The 11,487-nt window shown below is 33.2% G+C and overlaps 1 protein-coding gene across 1 annotated transcript; it reads left to right on the plus strand.

Annotated features, from left to right (window-relative positions):
- Nucleotides 1–1,159: 1,159 nt before the first annotated feature.
- On the plus strand, nt 1,160–6,444 carry LOC132546226 (acid-sensing ion channel 4-B-like). The gene is made up of 8 exons (XM_060209934.1): nt 1,160–1,344; nt 2,185–2,716; nt 3,255–3,353; nt 3,819–3,987; nt 4,944–5,000; nt 5,361–5,508; nt 5,677–5,768; nt 6,305–6,444. The coding sequence occupies exons 1-8, from the start codon at nt 1,160–1,162 to the stop codon at nt 6,442–6,444; spliced, it is 1,422 nt and encodes a 473-aa protein (XP_060065917.1).
- The last annotated feature ends 5,043 nt before the right edge of the window (nt 6,445–11,487 follow it).

The following is an 11,487-nucleotide window of genomic DNA, read 5'->3' on the forward strand; positions in this document are numbered from 1 at the left end:
TTCAATCCAAATCAGATACAGAAATAATCATGATGGCATCCATGCTGATTCAGTTACCGATATCGGAGTCCAAATATCTAATAGCCCATCATTTGTTAATTTAAAGTCATTTCTAGAATACCGTTCGTCAATTCATATATTTCTAAAATATGTCTGAAGAGGTGAGTTTGCGAAATAAAGTATTCGCGAAAGTGATTGAGACTAATGTCCTAACCTAAGAAAACATCAATATAACACAACTATATGAAATATTTCAGTACCCTGCAATATATCATTAATTCTTAAATAAAAATAAATATAATGAAAACATTTCAAAATATAGATTGCACATTTATTTAGAAATTGTGTTAATGCATTTCACATAGTGAATTCATTATATATATATATATTTAATTCTTGTTTCGAGTTTAGAAATTGATTAGAACATATATTTATTATACTTTATCGCGGTATGCACTCCAAACAACAGACGTACATGCGTAAATTATGTAATGTTCTTTTTTATTTCGAAGGAAATTGTTTATCAGATGTTATCAAAACTGTTTCAATCCTCTCTTTTCTTATTGTCTTTTTTTGTATTCCCATGGTCTTTGATAAAGCATTACACATCAACGATTAATTATATATAGCAACATACTATAGCAAGTCTAGCCTTGTCCAACATACTCCTATCAACGCCAGTAATGAACAATCATTTTGTTGCATAATTGACCGAATATGTTTACACATTTGGCTAACTACACGATACAAGGATCATTATCATCAATCATCATTTTATACAAAGTGTTTGAAGCTTTGTGATGTAAATATTCAAATGATAGCATTTCCCCTTTAAAGCTTTCTCACCTGACAAATTAGGCCTATGTAATAACGAAGGTCTTGCTTACTATGCTTTTAGGTCCTGTCGGCTATGTATATAACTTATTGTATTTATTAAGTCTATAGCTTGTACAAATGTATAATGTTGACAATACTAGATGTTAGTAACCCAGTTCCAGAGATTCCTGGTAATGGTATTGACGGTTGAACACAGCGTACTGTGATAGCGACAGTATAACCAACCCTGTTAGGAAAGTGATTGGGTCGTTAGCATCACTGTCCTGGTGAACTGTATTCTTTGTGTAACGTTTTAGATATGTCGACTTTTTCTATCGACAAAATGGTTTTGAAACATCAAATTGGTGACAGTTCTGTATTGGAAAAGCCTGAAGATTCCGGTTGCAAATGTAACAATGACAAAGATATAAAAGATGGATTGTTTAATGTATGGCACAACTATTCTTCATCTACTACTCTTCACTGTCTCTCGCGAGCTGCCAAGGTCGAGTCATCACTTATGAGGAGGTAACCCATTCTTATTTATATATATCTATAACATTAACAATTACTTTTCAATTTCACGTTTTTTGTTTTATTTTTGGCTTCGCATGTCACGTATTAATATAAATGTAAGTAGTATCTTGATCACTTTCAGTAAATTAAAAGCAGAAACGTTCATCACAACTGTTAAAACAATACTAAATATCACTTGATTTAAGAAACAATCTAATGAACATGTTCGCTAGACTCATGCCCTTTCAATCGTATGTTTCCCCGAAAATTCACATTGCTTTCTTTTGAGCTGACCTGCCATTAAAGTCGAAATCAAATTTTTTAGCGTCATGTAGGAGTATGCAGAAACGGACCTTGTATAAATTTTGACGTTCAATTTCATTTTTAACATATTTTTCTTAATGTTGGAAAAAGACAGGAAAGAGGTTTAATTGCTTATAGATAAAAATTGTTATCTCCCATTGGAAGAAATAAAGAGAAAGGCGCACTCTATAATTAGCCGCTCTTTTTGAATCAGTGTGTCATATAACTCTGTTTGTGAATTCACGTTCCTTTACTATTCGTTATTTATGCAATGTTTAGCCTCATTAACATCTTAATAACATCTCATTAATATCTGTGAATTTTTTTATATTATATAGAAAACGAACGTGGTTCCAGCTGTATGTTTGATAGCTAAACGTAATACAATCTCATTTGTAAATTTTGAAATAAAATACCACATTACATCAAAATTGTTTTTGATTTCCATTTCAATAAACATTCATACTCATGCATGAAATACAAATGATAGTGGTTAGTGAATACATTGTGTAGAAACAGGGCTGTATAAAATGCGATTGTCCATTCTAGGTTCGTCTGGTACGTCTTCCTTGCCGCCATGTTCGGATTACTGCTGTGGCAGTGTTACACTCAAATATCTCGATATCTGCAGAGGGAAACTATACTCAATGAACATTCAGCTCTTAACGAAGATAGAGTTTTCCCATCTCTTACGATTTGCGATGTCAACAATGTCAAAAAAAGTAATGTCCAGAATCCACAAGTCCAAGAGGTCCTTACCAAGACATACATGGAGAGCGCAACAAACAAATCCTATTTTAATCACCTTGATGTGAATTGGTTAAGAAGTATAAACGTTTCTGATATATTCTATAACCACTCTGTGTTTGATATGTTTTTGCTGTGTACATGGGAGAAAAAACCAATCCCGTGTTCGTCAATCTTCATTCAACGGGTGACAAGTGCGGGGATATGTGCTACCCATAAGGGCATGGTGCTTTCGGAAAGTGGTGGCGTTGGAAGCGGAAATGGCCTTGTAGTAATACTTCATTCTAACATCTCGGATTATCTTGTCACCTCTCGAGCTGGTGCAGGCTTTAGGGTAAGTAACCTCAATCGAACCATCATGATTCAGAATATACACACGTATTTGAGATTTTCTATAAATTATTAGATAAGAAATATTACGAAATTTGTTTGATTTTAGTATGGCGTTTCTTCATTCAGATTTCGACATTGATTTAAACCGAACAAATTTGATGTTCCGCAGTCGACTCCTAAACTTCCTCACATCAGGAATCTAGTATTACTTTCGATTCCTAGATGACAAAATAAATTATGATGTAGTTTATTTTGCGACACTGTATCGGATTGTAAATTTCTAAATTCAAACCATATGCCATTCCATCACTAACCTAGAATAAATGACATTTTGAACATCGGAATATTCCTTGGTCATAAAAGTTTGCCGAATAAATTCATCGATATTGTATTGAAATAATTGCGCATCATCAGAGAGTTTTTCAGTTAAAGCATGCTGCTTTTTGTGTTTAAGATGATAGTGATATGTGTATCTATATTTACATAAATAATTATACATTGACATACATTGATAAGTGATTCCAAACAAACCCAAACAGGTGCTGCTGCACACACATAATGAGGAACCGGATGTTGAAGAACATGGCTTCGCGCTCTCTCCTGGTACGGCAAGTATCATTGCTGTGACGAAATACCAGGTAGGTTCCATCAGGTCCTTAAACGTACCAATCATATATCTAATAATAAAATCCAAATACTAGTATCAGAATTCTACAGATGTACGTGGTTATCAGCTTAGTTCTTAACGGACTGACGTGTAAATGCATCAATGTTATTTCACAGTATTAAGGACCAAACACATTATTGTTAACACATTGATTAATATTTTCCTTTCACATTCTTGAAAATGGATGCTGCTTTCCCCTTGCTATATATACTTCTATTTCTAGGTACTAACGCGTACACTATGACGAAAGTTAGTTATCTAAAACTAAGTGATGAAAGGTTTTCAAAACAAAAGATTGTTATTACTACTGCTTTTGCGGTAAGGTTAAAAACTAATGAATCAAACGAAATACTTCTTTATACATGTGCCATTGTCTGTGTCATATGTTACATGATGATACCCTCTGATAATGGAAACCTTATAGACATCTTTTCAGCGATTTCCCATTCCTGCCTTTGGTGATGACTTCTGTGTAGACACCACGGCAAGTGACTATGTTCATCAGCTCAAATACATCTCCAAGTACAGCTATGGCGCCTGTGTTACGGACTGTTTCACTGCGTTTGTGCAAGAAATCTGTGGTTGTAGAGATGTGTTCATGCCAGGTATGATTCTCTGAGAGATATCATATCAATACAATCACAGGTATAAAACAATGAAGAACTTACAGCACTGAAGTACTGAACATTACTCTCAGTACCTGAATAACTAAAGAGATTTTATCGCAGAAATGAGTCTTCAAAACGTTTTATATCTAATGTTCTTACATATTCATACACAAAAGTCAAATGTTTATTTATCATGTTTTACCAAATGTGTACCTTTTGAGTGTAGCCTCTCCCTTCATATTTATAGTGAATTGGATGAACATGGATATGTACATAATCTATGATGTTTTTTCTGTATTGAATCTACTGCAAGGCAGTCTGTATCTAAATGTTTCAGCGCTGGCACAAACGTTTACCACTGAATTTAAATAATCAAAAACATGAAATTTGTGACTAAAAGTTGCTATATAATGTAAAGCAAAAGCTGCTCCGATATTTCATCAGAACACTTAAAACATGTTGATATAACGCGGTGGGGAAAAAAAAAGAGATACATGCAACTTTTCTCAAAATATATTTGCCAGCAAATTCAATTGTTTATAGTTTTCGCACAGCATATATAATTCGCAATCAATATTTTATTCACTGAAAATTTTATGACATGATTTTATTTCTGTGTAAGGTAAAAGAGATTTGACAAAGAGTTGTGTAACTTTTCCCCCGATTAATAAGCTTCATTATTGTACAGTTTTAAATCAAGTGACCAATGTACAATCCATTGGTATCGATATTTCATATTAATAAGATATATTTACAAATTCTGCTGCATTTTTGTTAACAATTGTGGTCAAATTTGGGAAATGAACATTTTCAGATGCAAAAGAGACAATTACAAAACAATTCTAGCTAAAACATTTAAAACACGAGTGATATCACGGTAATCATAGAATTGTTCAACGACGATGCTATGCAATATTTCATACAATTTAATTGAAATATTTACTATATTTCAGGAGACATTCCAGTATGCAATATTGACCAAAGGATTAATTGTTTTGAGGCGGCTGAAGGTATGACCTTTTTACCCTTTTTATACATCATTTTAATACCAATCCAAGAAACTGCATGAAAGAAAAATTACCAAATTAATTGTTCATAATTATCAAATCGTCGTTATCTACAATGTTTAATTTTCAACCATTCCAACCATTTCAAAATTTGAAATGTGATGTGCTTCACGCGGGTGTCTAAATTTTGTAATAATTATCCAAAGGAAGTTTTGTTATATCGAAGGCGTGATAAATTGAAATTATAAATAGTCAATAAATAATGCATTAGAATAGAAAAACAATATCATTATTACTAGGATTATCATTATTTGAACGATCCATCATAACTGGTAATGAGCATTCATACAAAAATCTGTTCAGTTTCCTTTATCAGCAACAGTTCGTGTGAATGCGGTAATCCCTGTGAAGAAATCTCATATTTACCGGAAGTATCCTATGGTTCATTTCCATACCCTGGGTATCTGACAACCACATTTCCGGATATCCAAGTTTCAGAGGAATACATGAAGTAAGTTTCCGTGAAAATGAAAAATAATAATAATAAAAGATCCATTTCCGTCAGTTATACTGTCAGGCCTAAATATATCATCCTTACCTGTGTGGTATCGATCAGCCAATAAAATCAATGTGAAGAGATGGATCAATATTTGGTAAAGTTTGCTTCTTTTTGAATTAGGAGCAATGGGCTGATGTTTGAGGTCTTCATGAAAAGTGACATGTACATACAGAGGAAGCAGATATTAGAATTTACAGAAGCGGATCTCGTAGGTAAGTTTTTTTTAATGTTGGTTTTCTGTTAATAATGACCACGTGCTTATCGAAGATAAATAAGTGATAAAGAGCTGATATGTTGATAGACACACTGGAATTTGTTATTTTCAACTAATTCTAAATAATCTAGTTTTAGTACAGAACATGCTATACCTACTTGTGCCTAAGTTGCATAATTTATGGTGCATTTTATAGTTTACATCGGAGAATGGAGAATACTTAACACTATTTTCTTTCGTAACTTACTGTCTGAAGAGTATGAGGTTTTCGTTTCATAAATTCATTGACCACGTTCATCGTATAAACCCACCAGGTTTGGAAATCAAAAACACTACAGACTTTTCTACATCAGCAATTTCTAACAATGTTACTTCCATGGAAGGTTTATATATGGCGGGTGTCGTCGATGAAGTAGAAGATGCCTACTCTTCCGGACACCTGGTCTTATTCAAATATTTTCTATCGCAGTTTGTTTCAAAGAATATAGGGACTTTGTATTTTGGAGTTTCACGTTGTGTTTGAATTTCTTTCAGCTGCCGTTGGAGGATATATGGGGTTATTTATCGGAGCGAGTATTGGGACCATCATGGAGCTACTTGAGTTTTTCTGTGATTTGATGATGAATCTTTCTAAAAAGTTAAAGGCAAGGACTCATGACATTAAAAAAAAATAGGGATTTTATTTGTGAAATGGAACAGGTGACGTATAATGTTACTCAAGGAAGAGGGCTGATACATCAGCATGATAGTAATGACAACATAAATGCATGTCTGAGAGTCTAAAATTCTCATGATTATGAAATATTTAAAGAAATATTCTGCACAATTTAGGATTTCATGGGATTCCTTTGAAGGAAACTGTACAAAAAGCATCTGCTTATATTCTTATGGAAGTCGTACGCTTCAATTTATCATTTAAACAAACCTATGGTAATTAATTTACAAAAAATTACAAACGTCCCTGTGGCGCTGGTTATATTATAACAGGTTTGTTTTGCTATAAGCCAAAAAGGATGAAATAGTTGTGTAGATTATAAAATCAACCGGACATAAAAGTAATGAAGTAATAAAATTGTAACCTCGGTAGGAATTTTAGTGAAAAGCATACGCGCTTGGGTATTAACCCCATACACTGCTTAACATCAGTGATCCAGTGACCTTTCAGTTACGGATTTCCAGATGCACTACGAATTTCGCCTTCTAAGATTGACGCTGACATTAGAGTGAATTATTAAAACGTACAAAGCAGTCAGAAATTTTGCAACTTGTGTGGAATATCTCTTTAATTGTGACTTTATATTTGAGACAATATCATACATATCAGGATTGTATTTTTTTTTTTTAACAGTAGATGGGTGTCATTAACTTATTCTTTCAGCTGTTGTAAACATACGTGATATCTCACATGTGGTATAACAATTTGACAAATTATGATTGGCCGAACCAAAAGGACGCATATTCACTCATGGAAATTAGAACGAAAAATAAGTCATCATGATTATTTTAGCAAAAATATTTCTGTATTTCTGTTTCATACATTAATTAGCGGATTTACATTACATTACATTACGCCCTAACTGATAACGTAAACAAAACACAAAGGGGTTCAGAACAGGTAAATTACGGGAGAGAGTTTTGTAGTGGAAGAAACAAGTCATGGTAACTCGTGGTTGTAAAATATGACATTTCTTCCGCTCTCTTTAATGATTTTCCGTCGCTTAAGTTTGTGTTTTCTTGTAACTTTTGAAAATGCAACGAATTCAAGGTTAACAGAAATACCATATACCACAGCCATGTTTTGTGTAACCTCTGTAACAATCAAGGAAAACTGTTTTTGAACGGATTTGAAAAACGCTAACCTATGCCGTAGCTAGTATGTAGTTTATGTCATGTAAATATTTCTATTGAAAGTGTGTCCATCATAAATGTTGTCTTTACACTTATGTATTATAATAAAATGGCATTTACTCCCGCCTATCAGTTATGGCTTCAGCTTCAGTTCCATGGTCAATATACGACAGTGACAATTGTAGTCAGTTGTAATTTATTCTTTTCTGCCTCATAAATATAAGTTTCTGAGTAATTCTGAACACTTTCACATTTGACTACATGCCATGTGGTATATAGTCATATTTTTCACAGGTTTTGTGCGTTAGTATCTTTTGAGAAAAATAAAGTTATATCAAAAGTTTTGATTGGTGACAGAGATGTATATATATATATATGAAACAAAAGTGACTATGTTTGTTATTTGTTGTATTGCACGTTTTATCAATGTTGTAATTGAAATAAAAATGCATGCAACGTTAACTTCCATTGATAATTTCGTAAAGGAAATCCCGCTGGTATTACATGATGTAATTCTAAATTTGGTATCTATCACCGTTAGCACTAGACATCTTCCTCGAGGACGTATTTATGTTTACAATTATTTCCTGCTAAAATAAAAAAAAAACTCCTGTTTGAGATAAAATTTATCAACTACATGTTTGAAAATAATATCTATTATGACATATTCACAGAAAAGAATCATAATATGTCTATTCTTTTATATATAGCACATACCATCAACCATCGAACCATTCGTCACTGAACATGAAGTTCTCATATTTATTTTCAAGGCGCTGGTGGGTAATGGATTTGGGTGATGGGGATGGTTGATTGAGCTGGTTAATGGAGATCGTTGGGCTTGGTGAGCGAAAATGATGGTTAAATGTTGTAGGTGGTGAAGATAATTGGGAGTTGTTGGTGAAGGGTGCTAAGGATGCTGGGTGTTCCGGATTGTTGGGATGGTTGATTGTGGTAGATGATGAGGATCATCATTGATCAATTTCCAATGTGTTGTTACCGTTGAATAACCTGTTCTAAAATGATTCGATTTCTCCGGAGTATTTTAAAAAAAGATTCATCTCTCAGTCTCATAGCCAATCAGACGACAGGTAACCAATGCAATCCAATAACATCTGAATGTCATCAATGTAAATCAATTTCTTTGTTTTTACTTTCCTTTATGATGTCACTATCACAGACATGGCATCGTGCAATGAAAATGCTAAATTATCCATCATTCTGCCTTGTAACAACATATTCTCGTGAAAATAATCGAAAATAGCACGTAATAACTACCATATACATTGTATCATACCACGTGTCAACTGTGGTATCTACCGTCTTCTGTGGTCGTACTTGTTTGTAATCTGATTAAGTTATTTGTATACAATATGTATGTATGTATGTATGTATGTATGTATGTATGTATGTATGTATGTATGTATGTATGTATGTATGTATGTATGTATGTATGTATGTATGTATGCATCTATTAAATGTTACGATTGAAAATCTAGAAAATCAGTTTGTTGATTGGTCATACAGGCCTTTAGCTGGGGCAATCTGGGAAGTGGCTAAGAAATTAATGACATGTCCACAATAATGACGTTGTTATGACCACGCCCTACAAGCCCTATATTGCATCCTTGTTCTCATTTCTTTCTTGGCGTTGTCCCACATATGTTGATACAAAGAGTATTCTATTTGACTAATTAATCAGGCATATTTCCGTCGATTTACTAATATCCCCATCAAAACATTTCTCATGAGGGAAAAAGGCTTTTGGCAATTAATAACTGATATTGACATTGGTAATTATTTTTATATATACTATATGCACAAATACAATGAGTTAATATAGCCACATCGCTCGTTACTTAGCACTGATGTACACTACCAACATATTCCATATACCCTGGCTAGTTGAATTGGGTCTCGCAGGGGAATAAACATAGGATGAAATAAAGGACAACTTCGAAAACAAGCGGACCTGTTCAGTGATCAACAGATAAACAATAAATAAGTTATGTCCTGTAAATGTCAAGCTAGATTCGTTTTTATATCAATTATCGATTAGTTTTCTAAATAGAAAAACCAAATAATTAAGAACTGCCTATTAAGGCATGTGCTACAATGAAAAGTGAATATGACATTAAATATTCATCACATAAGCGAAATATTTTATGATCCTATTAACCACCACCAATATCGAAATAGGATGTATAAACCCAAAGGGAAATAAGAGAAATACATGTATAATATCATTCTGGAAAGTCATTTAAACACTTTTTATCTGAAGTGATACCTACAACGACAAATTATTAAGTTTGTCATCCGACTCTAGGATTGAATACGTTACCCTTAAATCGGTTGTTTCAGAAAGCATAGCAGAAAAATGGATATGTTGCATATTTTAATCCACTTCACTATTCAATGGTTGCATTTTTCTTCCGTGTTTTCCGCTGAAAACTTCAGATTTGAGAGTGCATGCGGACTTTCCACGTTTGATGTTACATTGGGATACCAAGACATAGGGATTTTATTCAACAATAGCCTGTCCAAGATCCAGTGCGCCCGATATTGCGTTGAGTCGAATGAAAAAGACATTTCCAGCACATCGAAATGTGTGGGTTTGAACATATGTGATGCCAGTGCGGGATCTGTTTGTGAGCTGTTGTATCGAGAGAATGTAAATGACGTGGCAGATTGCAGGGCAATGAATTTTAATCCTGGTTGTACATTCTTTCATTTCATGACTGAAGGTATCTAAATACTAAGTATCAATATTCTAATCATAATCATGCATCTTCAATACCCTTCATTACAGTAAATATCGGAATTTGCAAGTTTGAGTTCATGTGGAACAATAGTACTTTGATAATGCAAAAATGATATTAATTTAATGATATGAATCAGTAGCGTAGCTAGTTGTCTGCTAAGGATTATCGTCACTACCTGGAAAACACAAAAGGGGGGAAGGAATCATGATGAATCGGCCGATATAAAATATATATATTTTATCGATTAAGATAGTTATGTAAGTTAATTACTCAACGACATATATGGTCTTAACAAAGGTTTCATTTCATTTGACCTTCATGAAATTTTCAATGGCGAGTTTAAGTTTAAAATTAATAATTGTATTTAAAACAATTCGATATCGTTTTATCGGGTTAATCATGATTTTAACACGATTACTATTGTAGAAAATCATCTTATCTCTATTGTGACGTAATAATATGATAAGGGACCTGTGACGCCTTGACGTTGTCATATTTTGTCATAATTACAATGCGTCCATACTCAAAACAACATGTATTCGCCAGCTTAACCCTGCGACAACAACATAATCACCTACATTGACATAAACTCCCATACATTGATATAGAAATAAACTGTAGCATAACTATTGTAACAATCAGCAGATTAGAATTAGGGTTTTTTCATCATTATTATATACGGCAGATATTTACATCCATTCGTTTATATAGATGGTGTAAATCTCAAAAATGTTATTTCCAGTCGCCGAACAAAAAAAACCCATGGTACTTAAACATTTTGACGTCGGTAAATCTTTATTTCGGAAATACTAGTTATTTCCAAGATGAATGTATCAGTGCGAAATTTTTTTTAAAAAATGTAAAAAGTACTGACCGATATATTTTCATTATTACTCTTTATTTACATTAAATAAAACAAACTATAAATATGTATTGTTAAGTGTATTCCGAATAATGTAAATGGTCAAAAACAGATCAACGCACAGATGCTGGTTGCGAATAGAGTACACAACACATAAAACAGTAAGTTCTATTCATTTTATTTACACCCTGCTTATTTCTAATACCCGCTGTCCAGTATGGCCAAAAGGTATATTTAGCCTTTCA

Source organism: Ylistrum balloti, unplaced genomic scaffold (assembly GCF_031769215.1).
Source record: "Ylistrum balloti isolate Yb309-2 unplaced genomic scaffold, AGI_CSIRO_Ybal_v1 Utg369876, whole genome shotgun sequence".
In the NCBI taxonomy this organism is placed as follows: Eukaryota; Metazoa; Mollusca; class Bivalvia; order Pectinida; family Pectinidae; genus Ylistrum; species Ylistrum balloti.